Genomic DNA, 25,196 nt, shown 5'->3' with positions numbered 1-25,196 from the left:
ATAAAATTCATTCTGAATTTGTTTTCTTTGTTTTAGAAAGTTTTTAAAGAACCCTTTCTTTTATTTGTATTTTTAGAAGCATAAAAATCATTATGGAGAATAGTTTTATCAACTTCAAATGCCTTTTCTATGACATTTAATTTCGTAATTTATGAGTTTGGTTTTACTTTGTTGAATTAGCGTTTGCTGTACATAGAATCAAACTGTTAGAATTCGAACTTCGTCGTGAATTTTTTCGCTTTTGTTGTTGACCCTTTGATCCAGGACGTTTATGGTATCAGACTTCGGGGGGGGGGGGGGGTCAGACTTGGGGAGATAATAAGTTAAATAAAATTTGTTATAAATATTTAAAAATTCGTAAGTTTAATTTGAAGAATAATAGTTTCAAGGTAGTAAGTCTCGTGTTTAAGCCGACGAACAGACGTTTTAGGGCAGTGAATCCTTTGAAAGTTTCTTCAAATTGAAAAGAAATTTTTAAAATATGGATAATTTGTTATGTAGAACTTCTTCTTTTTCCACTCGTTCTACCCAAAACTTCTCAGGAAAAAAGGAACCTATCAATAGTGAAGAAATCATTATTGAAGACTTTCAAAAATCTATAAACAATTGACAAATCCCAAAAATAAAAAAAGATCAGGTCTATGAATCTAGTCTTTTCAAAAACCTATTAAAAACTGATTACATAATCTAAACAGAAGAAAGAGATGTTGCTCTTTCTAACCCATTTGAAACAATAGATCTTCTTTCTCCAAAAACGCTTCAAAAACACGTTAACATGAACTATAATTTCATACATATAGGTCTTGTCCAAGTTGGTATCAAACCTTTAACAAGAGAAGGACTAAACACTTCAATCATGTGTGTCTTACGAGATGCAAGGTTCTTGAACTTTCAATATTCAATAATAAGTACAATTGAATCTAGTTTATGTCAAAGACCAATTTGGTTTGAATGTTATCCAAATTTTTCTTTATCTTTAAAGGACCCAAACATCATGAAGTCACTTATGTTACAAATCAAAACTCATAACTACAAAATGATAACAGGATCTATTCATGTAGCTATTATTTACAGAGTTCATTACAAAGCAATGTTTTCAGCCTTTACAGCAACAAAACATATTGAAAACAAAAAAGGAAAAACCCTATTTTTACAAACCGATTTAACAAAGGCAAACATTGTCATTCCAAAAACCATCATTTGGAAAGATATTGATCTTCCTGAAGAATGGATTCTGGAAGGAGTTGTTAGACCACAGTCCCTTGAACATTCAAAACCAAACAACAATTTAAAGGAAGTCATATAATACAATGACGGTAGAGTAAAACTAAGTTTTTCAAGAACTTCCGGTGCCAAATATTCTGATGCTGGTTCATCCAAACCCCCTTCAGTTATACAACTACCTCAAAAAATTGAAAACCATATAAAACCACGTTTTTCATGTTCTAGCATACCAATTGCTTCTTTTCAAAACGTTGATTACTCCACAAATATACCTCATCAAATCTACACTGCACAAATATATATATATATATAACAACCAAACATTTCTCCATATATATATATATATATATATATATATATAGCTTGACATGTCTCATAGTTGTACAACTTGTTGAGAAGATTCACACTAAAATAATCAATTAATTCTCATGAATTTATTCTCTCGTGAAACTTGAAAGTATGGTTGCTCTAGTCAAAATCATCCATTTTATGACTATTGACTATTGGAGTTATGTATTTGTGGTTTCATAAAATTCATATATTTTTCTCTGTATATCTGACCAAAGCTAAAATTGCATGTAGTTTTTCCATTGTTGGAAATAGTGTCCCTTATAAGTTGTCTGGACCAATGATTAGAAGGTTGCACATGCTTTTTTACGCTCCATTGATTGATTCAACATTGTCATGTGTCTCGAACGACTACATTTATCGAACTTTAATCCAATTTTTTCGTGGTATATTGTCTAACATTTTATAGCATATCAATTTATCATGTTGATTTTGCGGTAGTATATGTATGTACACTTGTTAATTTGTATGTAGCTCGTTAATTAATTGAGTAACCTACGTAAGAAAAAATGAGTTTGTAGAACATAATAATTGAAAATTACATTAATTAAAATATATTAATGAAATTATTACCTATAGAAACAACTTTTTTCTTCGATATCCTTAAACCCTCACAAAATTTTGTGAAATATGTCGATGCAAAATACATTATTTGACGTATGATTTTCCACCCGTTTTGGATTACTATAAACACTTTTAATGGGCTCGTGTCTATCTGAGATCGAGATAAATGATTCACTCTCAAAAGTTGCATTACGCTTGTACATATCAAGTCAGAATCAAGTTTATGATTATCTTGTGACAATATGGAATTTCCACATGTATGAGACACATTCAATTTACCAACCACCCACATTTCACTATTTTTGCATTTTGAAGCTCTACACTTAACCAAATAATTTGAACTTAAACAATTAATAACATATATTTTCCAATATGATTTCAGTAAAGTTCTCGTAATGATATAGAAGGATACTGAAAAGCAATCCACCACAAGATGGTTGAGGAAGTAATATATTCATTCATACGTATTTGCATTTTTTAATTATATATATTTGTTATATTTCTTATATTTACTTTAGAATATATTTTACATATCAGTTTTATTGGAGACCGTACCTCGGAATCCAACACGATGTTCTCGAAGAAGAGATGAACACATGTACTGCACGTACCTATATGCATCGTTATCATATTGTTGAAAAACATCATACATATATAGCCACACTTCAATTCGGCTTCCATCAACAAATATCATGCCAACAATGGACATGAAAACCTACCATGAGGCATGACATTGATGATAATTAGGATTGTGTTTGAAAATATAGATTACACATTAGAATGAGCATGAGAATTACGTATTGCAAAGTCAGTTCGTATAAGGTGTTTACACCACAACACAAAATATATGAATTTGTTTAAGCAACACACCAACTTATTTATTTATGCCGAACAATATCTATGTGATCCATGTTTGCATCCGTCAGCATATCTTCATGTCCATTTAACCCCAATCAGACCATTTAACCCTTCAATCGATCCCACAAGAACAAACCATGCACCAGACCGCATATAGTCATCTTCATCATCGTCTCACATACGTACCGACCCATATATTCCATACTATGGTCCACCACCACCACACATAAAAAAGTTTCATATTATGATCCACCACCACCAAATCTACATACACCTACAGAAAATGTCGACTCATCTTACGTTCCGTCAATACAGAAATACAAACCCTTGTTTACTCAACATAATGTATAATTTTCTATAATTTGTTTGGAACTCGTTGTATAACTTCTGAGTCAACTTATGCTGGTTTTGATTCTATGTATAACCCCAAGACTAAAAGTTATATGAAGGCAGATGGTAGTAGCTCTAATCCACACACAAATTATCAAGGATTTGAGTTGCATACACCTTCAATGATCGGGAATGACGATGAGAATAATGATCAAAATGATGATCAACCAGAACAACCTCAAGTTGTTCAAAGAGTTAGACAAGTCTGACGATCACTTAGATGTAGAACTGGGAGACATTTAGGTGAACATGGTTGATTAAAATTTGATGTGTTTTTTTCATTTAATATATTTTGTTGGATTTTATTAATATAAATTAGTTTTATTTTTATTATATTTTATGTATTGATTTAATATATTTTTTATTTGTTAAAAAAAATGCATATCTCATCCTTAGTCTACGATATCTTGAAGGAGGAAAAAAATTCATGTTTTACATAACCCCGTACCCCTATCTTGCGATTTTTTGAAGGTCTAAAAAAGAAATTCATAGTTTTAAAATGAAATATTTTGATTTTTTATTTATTTTTAAAATATGATATATAGAAGAAAAAAAAATCCTTTTAAATCAACGTCAGGCATTGGTTTGCAATATGTGTAACTTGATTTTTTTTTAAACACCTGCACTCTTTTTATTTTAAAAAAAATTATAGGAACACTAAATAGATTTTTTTTTTTCTTCACTAAAATCTAGTAGCCGCAGTTAACTCTGCCGCTCTTCTTTATCATGTGATCAACTACAAATAGGTGATTTGGGATAATTTTTGTGGGTCTGAAATCACCTCTTTTTATTATTATTTTTATATATTTTTATTTAAGTAAATGATTTTTATATATATCTGTGTTTTCGTTATCTAGTCAATTAAGTGTGACGTTGTTTGATTTTTTTTGTTTCGTTGCGGTGTTTATTTTGTTCAAATTGATAAATTAACTTTGATTCAAATTAGATATATTCAATCAATTGCTTTAACATCGTCAACATTGCATATCCGAATGTATTAGAATTCAGACCACTCTATTTTGTCAAATTTATAAATATTTTTGTATTTTATGCTATTAACTTGGATGTTGTTTGCAAATTCCTTTTTGGTTTTAGTGAATTTGTATTGATATCAATCAATGTGCATTTTTAATTTGAATGAATGAATATCGATTTTTAAATACAAAAAAGTACACTTTATCTACTATAATTTAAATTAATATAAATATATGAATATATATATATATATATATATATATATATATTAGGGATTAAATAAGTTTTTAATTTCTATAAAATTTAAAATTTTAATTTTTAGGCTCTCTAAAAAAGTCACATTCTTTAGTTCCTACAAAATTATTCTAAAATCCGTTTTAATCTTTGGCAAAATGAAACATTTTTCAACTTTTAAATTTTTGAACGATATTTTACAAACATGTTTAGAAAATTATTAAAAATTCATCCACACAAATTTAATATTTTTTAACTTGACATGAATTAAATAGGAATTTTTTAAATGTTATATGTACAAGATAAAAGTTCTTAACATATGGACCTATAAATCGAATTTTGAGCTCGTGAAATATCTTTTTATAGTGTTGTAAATATGTGTACAAAAACATCATTCACAAATATATGTTGATGTTCTAAATGGGAAATACTTGCATAGTAATTTATAAGGACTAAAAAAATGTAATTCTTTTTAACATGAGCTAAAAATAAAATTTCAAAATTTATAGAAACTAAAAATTTATTTAATGATAAATTTTATAACATATATTTTGCTATACTTTTAATACTCTTAATTAATGTTGATTTGGACTATTGAAGTTTTTTGTGAGTATTATTTGTGATATTTTTCTTATTTGATGCTTACAAGTTATAACATAATATTGGTCTTATTTGTTATAGATTTTAAAAAATGATTTTAATGTTATATTGATAAAAATAATTTTCATGCGAATTTATTTAAAAATAGTAGAAATTATTTCATACTCATTTACTACAGATTTAAGAAATAATTTTGTATTTAATAACTTAAATATTTATTATTAGATATTTTAATATAATAAAAATCACATTTTAAAAAAAATATCTCAAAAGATGATTTTTATGCTAAGTTTATCAAAATAATTTTTCATTTTAGTGATTTTTTGAAATTTTATTGTGCAGAAAGGATTATAATAAATAGATAAAATACTTAAAATGATATTTTATAATAAACGATTTTAACTAATTTATTAATTTTAAACTTTATTTTATTTTTTTAATCATAAAAAAAAGTAAAATATTATAAAAATCATTTAAAAAAAAACTGTAACAAAACCGGTCCATTAAAACACAATTGTAGATTTTACCATATTAAAAAAAGAAACAATTTTTAGTTGATCTTATACTTCTGCTATGCACGGGATAATTATATTTATAAATGTAATATATGAATAATATTTTTTATTATATCTGATAAAAAAATATTAACTAAAAGTGCAATGTATATTAAAAATTTTAAATTGATATTTTGCAACAACATCAACAAATGACACATGTACAACAATAAAACTATATTATATTTTTTTATGAATCTAATCCCTTAAAATAATTGTTTATCGAATATTCCAACTTAACTAAAAACTTCTATTAAATGTAACAACAACTTTGAATTAATTAAAAAAGAAAAATCGAAGATAGGAACACAACGATGAAAATAAGTATATTGTTTATAGCATAGATAACCAAAGAAGAAGACTCACTTCAATAATAAAAATAAACCACTAATTTTGGTGGAAAATCTCTAAATACAAACTTGATAACTTTTTAATATTAAAATTAAGGCTAAATTACATCTGTGGTCCCTTAACTTAATTTTAAGTAACGTTTTAGTCCTTTATCTTTTTTTTTTTTTCCGACTTGGTTCTTTATTTTAATTTTAAGTGACAATTCGATATTTTATGTTTTAAAATTTCAACAATGTTATCCTTTTTTATACAAAAATTCAAAAAAAAAAAAATTCAATCAAAACTCATAAAATTAATTATATTCTTCAATATAATACAAAGTTCATTAAATTCATAATGCAAATCTTCAAATAAACTCATATTTTTATACTTTATTTGATATTGTTAAGAATAAAAGACCAAATTAGAAGAAAAAAAAAGATAAAGGACTAAAACATTACCTGAAAGTAAGTTAAGGGACCACATATGTAATTTAGCCTAAAATTAATGCAAATATAAAGATTAAAAATAAACACCAATAATTGTAATTCAAAAATATAATTTTAATTAATAATTAAATCACATATTTAAGTAACAAAAATAAATTACAATGTCGACTATTCATACACTACAAAAATAGTGATTTTTATTTTATTTTATTTACATATCACAATTTCGTATTTTCTGCACTAGCTTCTCTGGGTTAAATATGCGTAGGTTTATGTGACTACAATAGAGTGTTAAACCGAGAAATAATGGGATGAAGAAAAATAGAAGAGAAAATGGCAGTTCCACTCCGCTTGGCTTCTTCACGCTTTTTCTTCCCTAAACCCCTTCACATCTTCTCATTCTCATTTTCATTCTCCACCTCCTCACCATCACCACCTCCTATCCGAGTCTCCCTCACGGACTCAGTGGGTCGCGCGGTCTTCGCAACTCGCCCAATCCCATCCGGCTATCTCATCCACACCGCCCAGCCCGCCGTCTGCCACCCTTCACCTTCCGCCCTTCACCCAGTCTGCTACTCCTGCCTCTCCACACTCTCTCAACGCTCCCCCTTTTGTTCTCACCATTGCCACCAACGCTCTAAGGTTCCTTTTTCCTTCTCTAATTAACTAATTATGATTATAATTATTTTTTAACTTTTGCTTCAGTTGCACCAAATAGGTTACGTTAACTGAATTCGATCTATTAGTTTCACATGACTTATTTAGGTGTAACTTGAAAAACAAAGGTGAAACTGAAACTAGCAACAGTATATTTTGAGGATAATGAGACAAAAAAACGTGTGCATTTTTTGTCAACTATTAACTTTTGCCAAATGAAATGATTACAAACTCATTTTTGTCCTTAAGTGTGTGAAATGCTGTCATACAGTCCTTAATTATGCTAAAACTACAATAATATCGAGTGTCTTCGTTAGTTAGTTAGTTTAGTCCTAAAATGTTTATTCCGTTAATCATTTTGGTCGTTAAATTTTAATAGAGGAGACACTTAGGAACATTTTTGCAATTTTGATATATTCAGGGATTAAAGTGACTACCGCAGACATGTTTAAGAAAATGACAATTGAATCAAAATGAAATATTAAAAAATTGTGTAATAACTGATTATTATTTTTTAAATAATAGGTTCTCCTACTTCTTCATAAAGAAAACTATTTATAAACTATACATATTCTGTTGTATAAGTGAAGGTTGATAGTGAGAAACTTTTTAAGTTGGAAGGGACTATCATGTGCCAAAGCTACATCAGATTCCTCCGCTCTGATTAATAGTTGATGTGCTGTTGTTAAAAGAATTAAAAAAGAGAACAGTGTGAATAATGTGCAATATAAGAATGAGTTTGCAGAATAATGGCATAGTGTATTATAGAAGCTTTGAATTGAACTTGTGTGTACTACAAGTCTACTACTTTGTGCTGCTAATTTTGTGAACAGTGTTCTGTCATGTGTTTTCAATTTCAATTCAACTTTAAGCTATGTATGTAAAATGTAATGTAGGAATTCTGCAGTAAACAAACATGTATTCTTGCTTCTCTGCATATATGCACTTATTTTGGGATTTTGATATTGTGTAGGAATATTATGATGTTGAGATGAAAGCAAATTGGGAGGATTTTGATGACTATTGCCGGTATGAGAGTTATTCTCTAGTATCAAAAGATTGCCATCTTCAATTGCGTCAACAAATCTTTAAACCTCTCTCATGAATAAAGATATATATATCTTCTCATTTCCTCAGTTTTCATGTGACTAATTTTACTCTTTTGTTTTGTAAGAAGCCTAATATGTTCTATGCACTATTATTCTTTAACCAAAAAACTGTATATATATGATTATTTAATGTTCATTTTTCTGTTACCAGTGTGTAAGTCTGATGCAGACAGTACAGTGGAGAAAAAAGATTAACTGATTGAAGGAGCTAAATTTGCATTTTCATCTGTTATTAGTGTTTTTATGTTTTTGTTCCCTGTTTTGGTGGTTTGAAACTTTATGTAGTATACACTATCCAGAACATATCTAAAAATTATCTAACTTTCCACTTTTCATTCACAATTTCACTTCTAAAATTTTAATTGGTCTCACAAAATATAATAGGCAATATCTGGTCTGGTTATCACCCTAATTAATGATAAATTGTTGAATCATTTGGCGTTTGTTAACACTTACTACCTTATCTTATCATTTAGTATTTTATTGCACCAAAGTTACATCAGTGATAATTACCTGACCTCTTTTCAAAGGAACCGTGGTTTGAAATATCCCTTTTTGGTAAAGCGGTTGGCTTGCATGATCATATCAGGAGTTGCCAAAAGTGACAGTCTTGACATTCTTCAACCTGCCACTTTGACACCCGAGATGATTTTTGAGGTGAGATTTTAGAAGTTTGTGATGATAATTGATAATGACAATAAATAGTTGATAGGTTTCTTCTATAAACAATGAAAACTAGACTTGTGGACAATGTTTATGTCAGTTTTTTGGACACATGTCGTTTGCGTGTCAGGCACGGTGACACACCTTATCCGACAGGTTCCGTGCTTCATACCTGTTAGTTTTCAAAGGAAAGCTTTCTTCTGTAAAAGTCACTGCATTTCATATAAGTTGTTCACCAGAAGAGCAGGAAACAATTATTAATGCTCAAATTGAAGTTTGATTAAGTTTTGTTACGGTATCTGTATTTTGCTGCTGCAATCTGTTTATGCATAGCATCATTTTTCAGATGGAAGAGGGGTTCACCTTGCTAAGGAATGCCTTCACAAAGACACTTGTTTCGGATGAACAAATTGCTTGTATCCTTATTTTAGGAACATTTTGTATGAAGTAGATACACAAACAACACACACATGCATAAATTGAACACAGATATAAGTTGAGAGACTACTTATCTTGGCATTTCAAGTTTTAACCAAGCAATGGTACATTAGTGTTTTGGCACGAATTCGAATCAACGCATTTCGCATTGAGCTGGCTAGTGGATCATATGAAGATCTTCTTTCTTCAGCATTTGCATCTGTAGAAGCTGAAACTGCTGTTGGAAATGCTGTCTATATACTTCCTTCCTTCTACAATCATGATTGTGGCGAGTACAATTTTCTTTTACTTTTTGCTATTTTATGTCATCAACGTGAGCTTATACTCCTTTTTTGAGCAGATCGTAATGCACACTCTATATGGTATTGCAGATCCTAAGAACAATCTATTTTATTTGTATTGTAGATCCTAATGCACACATTATATGGATAGATAGTGCAGAGGCAAAATTGAAGGCCCTCCGTGACATTGATGAAGGTTTGTCTTAAATTGTAGTAATTTTGTAGGTTAACTCATCCAGAAAGTCGAGTATTTAATTATTATTTTGTTGTTGTTAAGAAGTTGTAAAATCAGACACAAACTTTCAGAAGTTATTATTATTTTTTTTTAAAAAGTGATTATTTTATGAAAAAAAGTTGTAACAAATGCAAAGAAAGTTAAAGGACCCCAGTGCAATTTTGCTTAAATAAAATGTAGTAGAAGTAGAACTTAATTAGGAAAAAGCAAGTGTATAAGTTCATGATCTTGTTTTATTATAAGCATATAAAGCATCTTTTTTCTTTTCATTATTTTTTATATTTTTACCAGAAGGAAACATTATAACATAGTGGACTTGGATTGCAGCAAGTTGCTGATTTGAAATTCTTCCTAAAACTATCATTGATCAAATACTATATTCTCTTTGGTAAATCTCAGGTGAAGAAATGAGAATCTGCTATATTGATGCGAGTCTGAACCGCGATGCTCGGCGAGAACTATTGTTTCGAGGTTTTGGTTTTCAATGCAATTGCAGTAGGTGCTTGCATGGTGATTAGCTATTCTTCTCTAGAAAAACTTTCCTAGGTTTTGCAATATTAAGTGGTGTTGGAAACAGGCTACGATGTAGAACTGCTCAAATTTTGGGCTTAATTTATATATATATATATATATATATATATATATATATATATATATATATATTGTCAAGGTAAAACCCTTACTTTACTTGGTATCGGTGTCATTCAATCATATTTAATGATTAAAAATATTTGACTTAAAATGTTTTTCGGACACATTTACATTGAGAATATGACAATCCCTTTAGATCATTGAGATAGTAACCAACTCTATTCTATATATACCTATACTACACAGATATTTTTAAAATGCCAACTTTACCTTTAAATTTTTTTACGATTTTGTAAACTTAAATTCACTTTTTTTTACCGCAAAGACTTTTTGTACGTTAAAGATTTCTGAAAACTAATAAAATTTTTTTTATAAGACTTCTGGTATAAAAGGTGTGGTCTCAAGTTTTACGGTAGTTACCTAAAATATTTTTTTAAGTTTTCGAGTAACGTGGTGTGTTCCGTGTTCTAGAAATCTTGAAAAAGAAAATTTTGGTAGTTTTATAAACCGTCAAATAAGTTTTAAGGTACTGAAATTTGAATTTTTTTTTTAAGTTTTTCGGTAGTTTCAGAAAAATTCAAATTAGTTTGAAGGTAAAAATGTATGTATTGGAAAATTTAAAAAAAGTTTTTCAAAGTGTAAATTCTGTATCGAAAATTTTTTTAATTTTTTTTTGATAAAATAGATAAAATTGGGAGTGATATACTGGAAAATTGAAATGATATTCTGAAATGAGAACTTTTCTTTTAATATTTATATGAAAATAAAACGTAACTTCATTAGATTTGTGTGATGAGTCTAATATGGGGTACCCGGTATAATCTGCATTCAATATAATATCCGTGCCCATGATAAATAATAAGTATAGCAAGGTGAAATGAAAGTTGACCTAGTTTCTTCCTGTATTGTTTTATGGTTCAACTTCAATAGGAATTGTCACACTTACATTACATGATCTTTTTTTTAATCGAAGAGGAAAAGCCTGATTTACCTTGTACTATCTCGAGTACTTAAATATAACATCTTATTAACTAAAACATAAAAATTAAAAATTTATTGTAGTATTAATTCGTTACATTGTAATGTTTTTTTTTTTAAAATTATCCTTCAAGAGATGATTAATTTATGTTTTCAACATAATATATTGCTCTTTATAAAAAAGAAGTATAATAATTAAGGGTATTTTAATAAAAAGTGATTTATACAATTAAATATTTAAAAAGGATTTTATAAGAATTTTTTTTTTCTTCAAGAATGTGCTATAATTAGGGGTATGAGGTGTAATCTAAATGAGATGTCACTTTTCTATAGCTCTTTTAACTTATCTAGAAAATGATACAAATATTGTATATAGTAAGAGCATATGAATATGATATGGATCAAGTAGATGGACTGAATGAGGAGGAAGACTGTGGTGCTTAGAAAGTCCAAAAGGAATAAAGTCATATTCAAATATTTTAATGATTTCAAAATGTCCTAGAGTATGAGTTACATAGGATTTAGAAGTTTCTCTATGCCCTTATCTACTCAATTCTGTTATGACAAGTCACTAGTTTGTTAAAAAATGCATGTACTAGAATAAGGTACCAATGGAATATTCCTTACGAATGGTACTATGTATGTAATGATGATCGTATTGAATAAAGAATAAAAAAGTAAATTCAGAAATTAGCTTAGCCTTGTAGTACTTTAACTCAAATTCCATTTGAGTACTTAATCCATAACAAATTGGTGCTTTCATTGAATTACCATGACCTCACCACCTCATCCTTCCATTGATGACCTTTCTGCCTCCATTAACCAAATGATTCACAACCAACAACAATTCCAAACCAATATTTAAAACAACATTGCTACCCTTACCACTGAATTCCATGGTCTTCGTGCTCGTCTCGGTCCTCCTGCATTTACCCTTCAACCCACTAAAATTCTTTATTTCCCGTCCACGTCCATTAAATTAGACATCCCTCGTTTCCACGGCTCCGATCCACTCGGGTGGATTTTTAAAATCACTCAATTCTTTGATTTCCACCATATTGCTGATGACCAACGATTGTGTATTACAACGTTCTACATGGAGGGGGAAGCTTTGACATGGTTCCAATGCATGCATGCTAACGGTCAGTTGCTCACATGGTCGATTTTCCTCTATGCCTTGAAGTCTCGTTTCGCCCTTTCCTTGTATGAATACCCTTAGGGGGCTCTGTTCAAACTCTGCCAAACGAGTTTCGTCAAGGAATATCAAAATCAATTTGAGATGTTGGCAAATCACATTGTTGGGTTATCTCCCCCTTTCTAATTAAGTTGCTTCATCTCCGGCCTCAAGCCAAGGATTCGTCGCGAGGTTCAAGCCTTTCAACCAAACTCATTATCCCAAGCAATCAACCTTGCAAAACTTCTAGTGGAAAAGATCCTTGGTCGACTACCTCACATCTCCAGAACTCCATTTTCCACGCCACCAACCCCATTCCCATAACTCGTCTTTCAAACCCACCTACTCCGTCACACCACCAAAACAACAGCCGCCGATTAAGAGTCTCTCCCCGACTGAACTTCATGCTCGACATGGAAAAGGGCTTTGCTATAACTGTGATGAAAGATTTCAACCCGGTCACCGATACAAACGTCAATTCTATTTGTTGAATATGGAACCGAAATCGCCCATTGAGGACGACGATTCTGTGAGTTTACAACTACAAGTTGTGACCCTAGTTGCTTCGTCATGTGAATCCTCCGCCTTGGACCCGAATCATCCCAAATTAGTCTTCACGCCTTAATGGGTCACTCTGTGCCTCAGACACTTCGCATAGTGGGCCATATTCACAAAACTCTGTTGACTATTTTGATTGACAATGGGAGCACCCACAACTTTCTCCAAGATAGGGTCGCGAAGCATTTGGGCCTTACAATGGAGACGACCCGCTCCTTCCAGGTTCCCATGGGAAACGATGAAGAGCTATAGTGCTCTTCTATGTGCAAATGAATGTCATTATTTTTGGGGTCCCATTAATTCGTTGTGGATTTGTTTGTTTTACCTCTGAGTGGAGCCGAATTGGTCCTTGGGGTCCAATGGTTAATAACCCTAGGGCCCTATTGTAACGGACTACAATCAACTCACCATGAAGTTTCAACGTGGTTGTAGCTCAACTCACCTCTATGGAGTACCCAAACCCATACCTGAAGAAGCAACTATCCATCAATTACAACGATTAGTTGATACCCACTCCATGGACACAACTTCAGCTTCAGCTACAACGATTAGTTGATACCCGTGCCTCGTAATGTGAAACAATTTCGAGGTTTCTTAGGCTTCACAGGATTTTAGCGTAAGTTTGTGCGAAACTACTCCTCCATTGCAGCCCCTTTGACTAAGCTTTTTAAGAAAGGCGCATTTGTGTGGAATGACGTGGCACAAGCTGCCTTTGAAGCTCTAAAACGCGCCATGACAGAGGCGCTTGTTTTGGCCCTACCAAATTTTGCGGAGAAATTTGTTTTGGAGACTGATGCATATGGGCTTAGTATGGGTGCAATTCTGATTCAACGTGGGCATCCAATTTGCTATTACAGTAAACAATTTTGTCCTCAAATGCTTAGTGCTTCGACATATGTTCGTGAATTGTGTGTTATTACATCGACAATCAAGAAATGGAGGACTTATTTGCCGGGCAGTACCTTTATTATTCATACAAACCAAATAAGTTTGAGTGAGCTCATGACTCAAGTCATTCAAACACCAGACCAACAATTCTATTTGGCTAAATTGTTGGGCTACTATTATGAAATTGTGTATAAGCCTGGGGCCCAGAACAAAGTGGTTGATGCTCTATCCCGAGTTCACTGCTTGGTATTGACCATTCCTTATATGGATTTCTTGTTCAAATTCAAAAGAATACTTGTTGTTGAATGTTGATTTTCAGACCTTGGTGGACAAAATCAAGCTTGATCCTTCCTCTTACACCAATTTCAAGTTGGCTGATGGACTCTTGTTCTTTAAAGGAAATTTTTTTGTTCCTTCTACTTCACCTTTGAAGCTAGTTTTGTTGGAAGAGTTTCATGATTCCTTAGTTGTAGAGTTTCGTCGGTTACATGAGAATGTTTTTTGGCATGACATGCTAATGGATGTTACTACTTTTGTCAATGGTTGCTCAATATGTCAACAAACTAAGACCCCTAATCACACCCCATATGGTTTGTTGCAAACTCTACTCGTTCCAGACAAGGTTTGGGAAGACATCTCTCTTGATTTTATAGTAGGGTTCCCTTATTTCCAAACACATACGTTGATTCTTGTCGTGGTGGGCCAATTATCTAAAGGTGCTCATTTCAGGATGTTGCCTACTCAGTTTAATGCAGTTAAAGTTGCAAAATTATTTGCTATTATGATATGCAAGCTGCAAGGGATTCCCCAGAGCATTGTGTCCGATCGTGATCCCATCTTCTTGAGCAATTTTTGGAAATAACTATTTCACCTCAATGGCACTAAATTGCGTATATCCATGGCCTATCACCCACAAAGTGATGGTCAAACTGAAATTGTCAATCAAATTTTGCAGCAATATTTGAGGTGTTTTGTTCATGACAAGCCAAAACAATGGGGACTCGTGCTTCATTGAGCATAATGGCATTATAACACATTCGTCAATACCACCATGCTTTCCACGTTTCTCAGCTTAAGCCATGTTTCGATCCAACACTGATTCCCATTGAGTTACCTTTGGCTGCTTTGAACAACCAGCCCTTCGGGCAACCTTTAGCAGTTCTGGATTGGCAGTAGGGAACTACAGGAAGTGAACATAAGGTCAAGATCCAATGGACTGGTTTATTACCTGAAGACCCTACTTGGGAATTATATGCGGACATCATTCTCACTTATCCCGATTTCCACCTTGAGGACAAGGTGACATTTAAAGATGAGGAGGATGTTATGGATCAAGTAGATGGACCGAATGAGGAGGAAGACTCGCACTATGGGCCTGTGGTGCTTAGAAAGTCCAAAAGGAATAAATTCAAACCCAAATATCTCAATGATTTCAAGATGTCATAGAGTATGAGTCACATAAGATCTAGAAGTTTCTCTCTGCCCTTATCTACTCAATTCTGTTATGATGAGTAACTAGTTTATTAAAAAATGCATATGCTAAAATGAGGTACCAATTGAATATTCCTTATGAATGATACTATATATGTAATATGAGCATATTGAATAAAGCAGAAAAAAGTAAATTCAGATATTAACTTAGCCTTGTAGTACTTTAACTCAAATTCCATTTGAGTACTTAATCCATAACAAAATATTTCATATTTGTATCGATTAAAAACATATTCAAATGTCACAAATTCTATTTGTATCATCTACTCCATCGGGTCTCCAATATTTTTTGAAAGAGATCCACTTTCTCATACGTTTTTCTAATTATAGTACTTCTTTTTATCACATCATCTGTGAAAATAATCGTATTGTTTCTTTACTGAGTTTTTTTTTTATTTTATTTGATGTAACATTTTGTATGCTAACTGTAAAAGACTAAATCCCTATAAACTAACTCTATTTCTATAAAAAAAAATTGTCACAAATTCTATTGGAGTTTGACAAAAATTAAGGGGATGTTGTTTTTAAGTTTTTGGTTTTGAAAACAATCTTAAAATAGATTAAATTGATTTTTTTTTTATATACGTTTAAAATACTTTTTGCTTAAATTCTAAAACCACTATAATTTGTATTTTTTGTTTTACCGCTTAAAACTTCATAAATAGAGACCATTAACTATCACTAGCATGACTTCAGTCACAGTTGACCGCCACTTCAACCACTACATATAACCATGTTTACCACTATACCCACGTTGGATTGTTGATTATCACTTAGAGTTCATTGAGCACTACAAATGATTAGTATTGTTTGCCTCCTTCCAACAACCATTTGATTAATATTGTTACTAAATTGATAAATTTATGATATTAAGTTTATTTTTATAAAATAATGACAAAAATATTTTTTTTAATATAAAACTTATATCTTTTTAATATCAATTGTAGATTTAACAGGTAGTGTAATTAAAAAAATCAGAGTAACTTTGGGTGTTGCAAAGATCGAACTGCTAAAAAATAACTAGCATAATCTACAGTGCGTTTGCCGGGAGTCGAACCCGGGTCTATTGCTTGGAAGGCAATTATCCTAACCGTTGGACTACAAACGCTTGTTGATATAAGTGGCCACTGTTATTATAAATAAACGTTATACTCAATTACCAACAAGACTTGCTCTTTTATTATAAAAAGCGAAAGAAAGAAAAAAAACTATGGACTGTTTGATGTGATTTTGGTTTTTAGTTTTTAAATACTTTTTTTGTAAATGAAATTTTTAAGACTATTTTTAATTTTTTTTAATTTATAAAAAACTTTGTTTGGTAATCCTAGTTTTTAAAATTGTTTTGAGATTAGAAACTTAAAATTTTGTTTGGTAAATTTTTCATTTTATTTGGTAAATTTATTTTCAAAGTATGTTTTAGAAAGTAAACTAATAAAACTTGTTTAACACATACTTCATTTTTCCATAATTATTGTCTTTTAATATTTTAGTTAAAAAAAATAGAGAAAAAAAAATACATCGACCAAATAAACTAGTTTAATGTATACAAAAGTCCAATAAAATGGAGCATATGATAGTAAAATGATGGATTCTCATTATATTACAATATAAGATTATTTTACTATAGATAATTATTAACCTCATATTAGGTGACAGTATAAAATTATTTTTTAAACTTAACAAATGAAACTTATATTATTTTTCCAATCAATTGTAATTAATTAATTAATAATCAATATGTTTATAAGAATAAAAACATTAAAATATATGTTACGGCTAAAATTTAAAGTGTGCAATAACAGTAAAGCAACTGTTATTCAAAAAAAAAACAAAAAACAACAATAAAGCAACCTCACTTGCCTGCATCACTCCAGTATTTAGAATTTTAATATAATTTGTTTATTTATTTAAGAAACTATTATTAATGAAAATGGTGAGTTTTTCGTGACTTTTTGTTTTTTAGAATAAAAATTGAAATGAAAAAAGGAAGGTGATCTGTTTTCTTGTTTTTAGAAAGAGAAAAACAAAACAGGTTTTTAAACAATAATTTACAAAAGGGTAAAACAAACAATTTATTTATTTTTTTTAATTTTTAAAAACTAAAGTACTGTTTTTGAAAATAGAATCACACTGTTTTCTCGATAATACTTTTTCATTCATACAAAAGAATTTTGTTTAAGTTTGTTTGATTTTCTTGAACTCGTGTAATTTTAAAATACATTTCCTAAGTTATCTTTGATGGTATTTATGATAGAGATCCTCACATTTTACTTTACTTGTCTTTAACTAAATGAATTATATTTTAGAATAATGACATTAGATAAATAAGTATTTTCTTTGGGATCATCAAATATGACACGTTAGATAAATTAATTTGTTTATAATTTAAATTTAGTTCTCAGTAATTGGTTTTATTTTTTGCTTTTTTTTTTCAAAATCAAAGTTTAGATTGATTCAATTTTTTTTAATCTAGTTGTAAGATTGAATGATCTTTAATATGTACCTTGTTTATTGTTTTTTTTTTTTTTTCAGGAAAATGAATAGAAATGCCACTAAAGTTTACACACACAAGTGCGATGTCCAAACAAATTTAAAAATTCTAATATTTACCGAGTTGAAGTAAAATTAAAGACACATTTTTATTGTTATGTTCGCATCATTTAATTGTTATGTTGACTAGTAATTAATAAAGATTTCAATTTTAAGGATCTATGTGTGGAACATTGATTAAGAAAATAAGAAAATAACGGTCCATTAATCTCCATGGAATATTTTATAAAAAATAAAGTTTAATTGTCATGCACAGTCGGTGCATCACAATCATTCATAATAATTTTATAATTAATTAGGATAAAAGTCAAATATGTCTAATGATGTAATGATTGTAATTGTCCGATAATGTAAAAACTTTTTACATTGACGATGCATACAAATTAAATCCTAAAAAATAATGTCATAAGAATTTTCTAAATTCTTATTTAACTATCTATCAGCAATATAGTTGAAGTTTTTTGGTCAAAGCAACAAAGTATTTCTTTTAGAAATATGTAGTTGTGCTATTAAGAATTTTCAATTATTTCATTAAGATTCATAATTCATATTCTATCTTCACCAAATCAATTTTAAAATATAAATCGTTCGATTTAACGAGAGTAATAGTCTTGATAGTTTTGAAATAGTCTCACTCAAATAAAGTCAAAGACACATGATAGAAAAATAGGGTTTCTAGAAATAGGAAACGATACTTGAAAATGGTCATTGAAGGTACAAATTTAAATATGGTAAGTTATCTGAGAAGTATGAAGTTAGTTAAAGGATGTTCAAAGTGAGAAACACAAAAGTCACGTATCTTACATGCAGAATATTAAATAGTTATCAAATTTTTCTATAAATAGAGATTGCATCCTATAAGAAAGAGGTATATATTTTTCGATTTCATAAAGCTTAGATAGAAGATACAAACATATGCTCTCATAGAATGCTAACCGATTTTAACTATTCAAATAATGATGTATGAAACTCTTAATAATAATCTTCATTTTTACAATTACTTTTTATTTACTTTGTTGATTTTCTGTTGAAGTTAATGTTACATAATCTCATTGCTAAATTTAATTTGTGCTCATTAAATCTTTCAACTTAAAACCTTTAAGAATCTACTTTAAGTCTTAAATTAATTATCAGATTCATGTGTTTGAATCAATAAAATTTACTGTCAACACTTGCTCAGTTTTGACTTTTGATCCATATGACTAGTCTTACACTCTTGTCACACACTTATGACTTATGTCATCGATTATTTTTTTCCAAACTATAAATTTTTTTCCTGCAAGATATCTCCTGAATCAACCTAATAGCCAAATTTAGGTTTACTTAATGTGATACATGCGAATATGACATACTTATTATTATTTTTGATTAAAATATGACATTATTTAAGCAACTAAAAAATGCAGTAATATTGTTTCAAAAAAAAAAGTAGGAACATATAATCTACAATTTACCTATATCTTCAAATTTACTTTTTTAGTTCTATTACCTAAACTATTTTTTTGGGTAGTTGTTTTTTTCTATCTAAATGTAAGATTATCGATCTTTAATATGTATCTTTTTTTTTACTAAATCTTTAATATGTACCTTGTTCATTGTTATGTTGGCTAATAAATAATAATTAATAAAGATTTCAATTTTAAGAATTTGTGTGTCAAACATTGATTTTGAAAACAATGGTCCAATTCCCATGGAATACTTTATTTCTTAAAAAATAATGTCAAAAGAATTTTCCTATAATTCTTACTTCATCCAAAATAAAATAAAATATAAGCAAAAGTGATATTAAATAAATTAATGTGTTTGGTTAAAAATTAAGACAAAATATATCAACCTTTTATATATTTTTTTAAGAGTAATATTTAATTATAGGTTGACTTTAGCCTAATATCCATCGGATAATTGATGTTTTTTTAGTCAAAATAATAATGAATTTCTTAGAGAAACTTGAGATCATGTAAATAAGAATTCTCAACTATTCAACAAAGATTAATTCATAACTCATTCTATTGCTATCAAATCAACTCAACTAGCCATATTTAGGTTAACTTAATGTCACATGCGTATGTGACATACTTATTATTTAAGCAACTTTCAGAAAAACAATAAAAATTATTTAAGCAACTACAAAAATGTAGTTCATCTACAATTAACCTATATCTTCAATTTAATTTATTTTCTAGTTCTATCACCTAAACTATTTTTACCCCTTATACAAATCACATATAAATAATCATTGATACAATCTAGTTGGACTAGCCTTCATCAATGGTGACTAAATCCAACAACAACAACAATTGTCACACACCCCTTTCTTCCCCTAAATTTTCTACCAAGAATACATTAATACAACATACAAAAAATAACACTAACCAAAATATGAATAATCAAATCAAACAAGTGGAAAAAAAGAGAGCTCCCAAAAATTCAGCTTTAGATGAGGCATAAAGAGAGCTTGTTATGAAAAATCCTCTCACATTTCATAATTAAAAAAAATAAAATTATAAGTACCTAACACCTATCTCATTCATCCTTAAATCTACCCTAACCTTTTCTTTTACAATTCATACACATTCTCTTTGTACCAAACCAACCAAACACTTTTCTTATTATATAAATATATAGAGTTATAAGTTTGTTCACTTGTTTAAAAAAATTTCTTTATTGTTGATTAAGAAAATTAGCAACATTACAAGTCAACTAATTTTAACTTCATCAATCACCACCTTATACCCTAATTTCTTTTGACCTTTGCTTTGTTATTATTATTATTCTCTTTTCAACATTTTTTCCATTGACACTAAAGTCATGGGGGTGTTGTCCTTAAGTCATTCCTCAAGTTTACTTACTAAACTCATTGGAATTCCTGAAAACAATGATTATTGGCACCCTACAAAGAAAATGACAACAACAAATGTTGTGTTTTGTCAAGGTGGTGGAAAAAGATCATCATCATCATTGGTTAGTGCAGAACATGGTGCAACAACAACTTTAATGGATGCTGGAAGCTTGGTCTTGTCACAAAATGGTAAAAGTCAGGCTGATATTGTGGTTAAAGATTTGGTTCCTTATGGTGGACCTACATCTACTACATTGATAGGACTTGAAGATGATGGAATTGGCATTGTCAAATTCTTAAGGGGGAAGAAGTTTTTTATTACTGGTGCAACTGGCTTTTTAGCAAAAGGTAATCTATTTAAAGACTATTTCATAATTTTTTTTATCTTAATGGTTTCGAGCTCTTTAGCACTGACACCTTTGATCGAAGGTGTGTCTCAATGTCTGACACGTGTCAGACACCTTGATTATATTTAATTAATTTGTCTTCTCAAATTATTACTGGTATCAACGTGTTAGTGTCATGTTCAGTGTCTGTGTCAGTATCAGTGTTTCATAGCTTTCAAGGTGTTTTAAAGGTTTCGAGGGAAAAGGGTTCTCGTAATTCAAAGTTCCGTTAGAAAGTAAGTAAAACTTGACTAAAGATTGTTCCAGTTGGAGTTCAAACACGAATTCTCCTGAACACTGAAGCTCGTTAGCCACTTGAGCCCAACCAGTTAGTTTGTAACTCAACATAATTAGGGTATTCCTGCAGCTTTGGCCCTTTGGACTGGCTATAGGACTAATCCCTACTTCGGCTGATTGAGCAGGATTTCCCTTAGTTCTTTAAATGCTTTTAACTATGGTATATAATGACATATATTTATTGTTAATACAGTTCTTATTGAGAAGATTCTAAGGACAGAACCTGATGTGGGAAAAATGTATATCTTGATCAAGGCAAAGAATAAGCAAGTTGCAATGGAGAGATTACAAAAAGAAGTATTTTTAATTTTTTAGTTATGAATTTTTATTTTATTTTAATGTTGTATATATATGTCAAAGTTCATCATGGCTTCAATTACTTTCTTATTTATCTCATACAAATTTCATTTGTGTGTTTCTAGATCATAAATACAGAACTTTTCAGATGCCTTAGACAAATCCATGGAAAATCATACCAAGCCTTTATGTTGAGCAAGCTAGTTCCTATTGTAGGAGATATTTGTGAAACAAATCTTGGTCTAGATGAAGATTTATCTGATGTTATTGCAGATGAGGTAGATGTTATTGTAAATTCTGCTGCTAATACAACATTTGATGAAAGGTTAGCCCTTAAACTCTACCAAAAGTTTCTCATGTTTTTTCTTTTAGAGTTATTATTACATAGTTTAATCATTTTGACTAGTTTTTATTTAGCAGATATGATACTGCAATCAACATAAACACAAGAGGGCCAAGTCGCCTTATGGCGATTGCGAAAAAGTGCAAGAAACTTAAGCTCTTTCTACATGTTTCAACAGGTAAAAAAAATGCACTCCATCTGAAATGAAATATAAGCAAAAATGACATCTAAAAAATTGATGTACCTGATCTAATTTCGCAACTTTTCATATACAATTTTTACTTTTATTTCATTCAGAGTAAATAATAAATGAAAATGGATTAAAAATACTCAAGTCCATGTGCTAAGTAGGAATGACATTACATTCTTTACCAAAAAAATGAGAAAATACATCTTTGCTTGTAATGTGTAGCTTATGTGAATGGACAAAGGCAAGGTAGAATAATGGAAAGACCATTTAGCATTGGTGATTGCATAGCAAGAGAGAAACTTATATCTGGAGTTCCACCAAAATATCTTCCTACATTGGACATTGAAAATGAAATAAATATGGTTTTAAAGAACAAGGGTAACAACATTGAAGAAAATTTACTAGCTCAAAAGATGAGGGAGATGGGTCTAGAGAGGTATTTATTTTTTGAGTCACCTTAATATGTTTAACATGACTCATAATATTAATATTAATATTAATCTCAATATTCTTAAAATTCATGATGTAATTTTAATTTGATATTTGTTTTTTATAGGGCTAAAAGATATGGATGGCAAGATACTTATGTGTTTACAAAGGCAATGGGAGAAATGATGATTGACAAATTGAGGGATGATATTCCAGTTGTTATAATTAGACCAAGTGTTATTGAAAGCACTTTAAGTGAACCATTTCCTGGGTGGATGGAAGGAAATAGGTAATTCACTATGGCCTGTTTACTTTCTAATTGTTTTATTTTTTATTTTTTATTTTTACTTTAGATGTAAGTGACTAGAATGATATTTGATTATGGGATTTTCTTTTTAAACTAACTAGAAAGAATGCATTTAAAAAAAATACTGAAATTAATGTTTTGAAATTTAATTTTCAAAAATATTCAATTTATTTTTAAAATGTAATTTAAAAAACTTCCATTACCTAGTCTAATGTTTATTTAATAAGTGAAAATGGAAACTAAGAAATGCTAGAAGTAAATGGGCCATATATGTGTGATTCAACTAACATTTTTTCTTCTTCATGTAACTACTAGGATGATGGATCCAGTTGTTCTTTGCTATGGTAAAGGACAGCTAACAGGTTTCTTGGTTGATCCAAATGGAGTCCTTGATGTGGTAAGTGATACTAAATTAGTTTGTTTCACTTAAGCCATTATCTAAAAAGTAAAAGAGAAGCAAACAATTTATAAACTCTATTGACTAAAGGCTGGTTAAGATTGGCTTGTTTGAGCTTATTTTTTGACATAAGTACTTTTGAGATTGTTTGAGAAAGTTTATGGAAACAACTTACGACAAGTCTATTAGCTTTCTAGAATAGCTTATGAAAACAACTTATATAAAAAAGTTTGAAATTTTTTTATGTTATATAATAAATGCTTAATTAAGCTGTTTATACAAACAGGACCTAAGTCAATAATTCTCACACTAACAAGATTTTACTTGCTCTCATAGGTTCCAGCTGACATGGTTGTTAATGCAACCTTAGCAGCAATGGCAAAGCATGGAATGACACAAAAGGCAGATATCAATGTGTACCAAATTGCTTCATCAGTGGTCAACCCTTTAGCCTTCCAAGACCTTACAAGGCTTCTCTATGAACATTACAGCTCTTCACCATTCATTGATTCAAAGGGTAGGCCAATTCAAGTTCCAATTATGAAGTTGTTTAGCTCCTCAGAAGAATTCTCTGGTCACCTATGGAGAGATGTAATTAACAAAAGTGGCCTAACTTCAATGGCCTCCTCAAAGGGGAAGATGTCTCAAAAACTTGAAAACATCTGCAGAAAATCAGTGGAGCAAGCGAAGTACTTGGCGAAAATTTATGAACCATATACATTTTATGGTGGAAGGTTAGATACTCATTTAACTTCACACTCTTCAACTAATAAAAGTTAGGGCTGCTTTAAAGGTGAGTGAGGTCTAAAGTAAATTTTCAGAGATTTATTCTTTTTACCAGCACCTGTGGCCTTTTCGCTTTATAAATATTGGTGTGCGTCTTTTATCTAACATGTGTCACCTTTTTGCTTCACACTCTTAAACTATTAAAAGTCAGAGTCAGTCTAAGAGAGTAAATTTTAAAAGAGATTGAATGTTTTTGTTGTTAAGTGTGACCTTTTTGCTTTATAAATACTATTATGCGAGTCTTTTTTCTAACATGTGTGACCTTTTTATTTTTTTGAAAAACTATTAGTATATATATTTTTTCTAATGTGGGCCTAAATATTGGTCTTTTGTTGTCAAACCCTTATCTCTAGGAAGAAAAGAAAAACTAAATTAAACATCATTTGAGGAATGAATAACTGATTCTAAAACAAATTACTGTGATGCAGGTTTGACAACAGTAATACACAAAGATTGATGGAAATAATGTCTGAAGAAGAAAAAACGGAGTTTGACTTTGATGTAAAGGGTATAGATTGGACAGATTATATCACCAATGTCCATATACCAGGTTTAAGGAGATATGTCATGAAGGGAAGAGGAATGAGCAATCAGTGATCTTGTGCCATGTAATCATTAATTAGTTAGTCCTATGTATGCTGGAACAAAACTGTAATAGAATATATATACTTCTTCTTTCCTTTGAATCCTTTCGAGTGTGGCAACAACTACTATACTATTGGTATCTTTCATTATCAATAATGTAATTTCATAACGATGATAATAATGATAATCAAATTTCTGTAA

The 25,196-nt window shown here is 30.0% G+C and overlaps 2 protein-coding genes and 1 non-coding gene across 4 annotated transcripts; 2 read left to right on the top strand and 1 right to left on the bottom strand.

Moving 5' to 3' along the window:
• The first annotated feature begins 6,796 nt into the window (after positions 1 to 6,796).
• Positions 6,797 to 10,557, top strand: LOC101511307 (histone-lysine N-methyltransferase ATXR4). 2 transcript variants are annotated; one of them, XR_012162619.1, is made up of 7 exons: positions 6,797 to 7,168; positions 8,157 to 8,212; positions 8,823 to 8,949; positions 9,302 to 9,371; positions 9,482 to 9,661; positions 9,765 to 9,870; positions 10,309 to 10,386. XR_012162619.1 is itself a non-coding variant. In XM_004514100.4 (7 exons), the coding sequence occupies exons 1-7, from the start codon at positions 6,860 to 6,862 to the stop codon at positions 10,425 to 10,427; spliced, it is 933 nt and encodes a 310-aa protein (XP_004514157.1). In that variant the 5' UTR covers positions 6,799 to 6,859; the 3' UTR covers positions 10,428 to 10,557. The 2 variants fall into 2 exon arrangements, 1 of the variants encoding a protein (XP_004514157.1); XM_004514100.4 differs by having other exon boundaries at positions 6,799 to 7,168; positions 9,799 to 9,870; positions 10,309 to 10,557.
• A 6,068-nt stretch (positions 10,558 to 16,625) lies between these two features.
• On the bottom strand, positions 16,626 to 16,697 carry TRNAG-UCC (transfer RNA glycine (anticodon UCC)). The gene has a single exon. It is a non-coding gene; the product is annotated as a tRNA-Gly (tRNA).
• Positions 16,698 to 20,793: 4,096 nt separating this feature from the next.
• On the top strand, positions 20,794 to 25,196 carry LOC101510781 (fatty acyl-CoA reductase 2, chloroplastic). Its single transcript, XM_004514098.4, has 9 exons — positions 20,794 to 21,326; positions 21,855 to 21,958; positions 22,084 to 22,283; positions 22,379 to 22,479; positions 22,714 to 22,927; positions 23,048 to 23,209; positions 23,543 to 23,624; positions 23,961 to 24,358; positions 24,839 to 25,196. The coding sequence occupies exons 1-9, from the start codon at positions 20,948 to 20,950 to the stop codon at positions 25,005 to 25,007; spliced, it is 1,809 nt and encodes a 602-aa protein (XP_004514155.1). The 5' UTR covers positions 20,794 to 20,947; the 3' UTR covers positions 25,008 to 25,196.

The sequence above is a fragment of the Cicer arietinum genome, chromosome 4, assembly GCF_000331145.2.
Source record: "Cicer arietinum cultivar CDC Frontier isolate Library 1 chromosome 4, Cicar.CDCFrontier_v2.0, whole genome shotgun sequence".
Lineage (NCBI taxonomy): Eukaryota > Viridiplantae > Streptophyta > Magnoliopsida > Fabales > Fabaceae > Cicer > Cicer arietinum.
This window is presented reverse-complemented; position numbering and strand designations above follow the sequence as displayed.

What these genes read in the sequence shown, in the direction of transcription:
- LOC101511307 (XM_004514100.4), top strand. Translation starts at nt 6,860, where the DNA reads ATGGCAGTTCCACTCCGCTTGGCTTCTTCACGCTTTTTCTTCCCTAAA. An exon ending in CTTCTACAATCATGATTGTG is followed by an intron (nt 9,662 to 9,798) that starts GCGAGTACAATT and finishes TTTGTATTGTAG; the next exon opens with ATCCTAATGCACACATTATA. An exon ending in CCTCCGTGACATTGATGAAG is followed by an intron (nt 9,871 to 10,308) that starts GTTTGTCTTAAA and finishes GGTAAATCTCAG; the next exon opens with GTGAAGAAATGAGAATCTGC.
- LOC101510781 (XM_004514098.4), top strand. Translation starts at nt 20,948, where the DNA reads ATGGGGGTGTTGTCCTTAAGTCATTCCTCAAGTTTACTTACTAAACTC. An exon ending in AACTGGCTTTTTAGCAAAAG is followed by an intron (nt 21,327 to 21,854) that starts GTAATCTATTTA and finishes TTGTTAATACAG; the next exon opens with TTCTTATTGAGAAGATTCTA. An exon ending in AATACAACATTTGATGAAAG is followed by an intron (nt 22,284 to 22,378) that starts GTTAGCCCTTAA and finishes TTTATTTAGCAG; the next exon opens with ATATGATACTGCAATCAACA.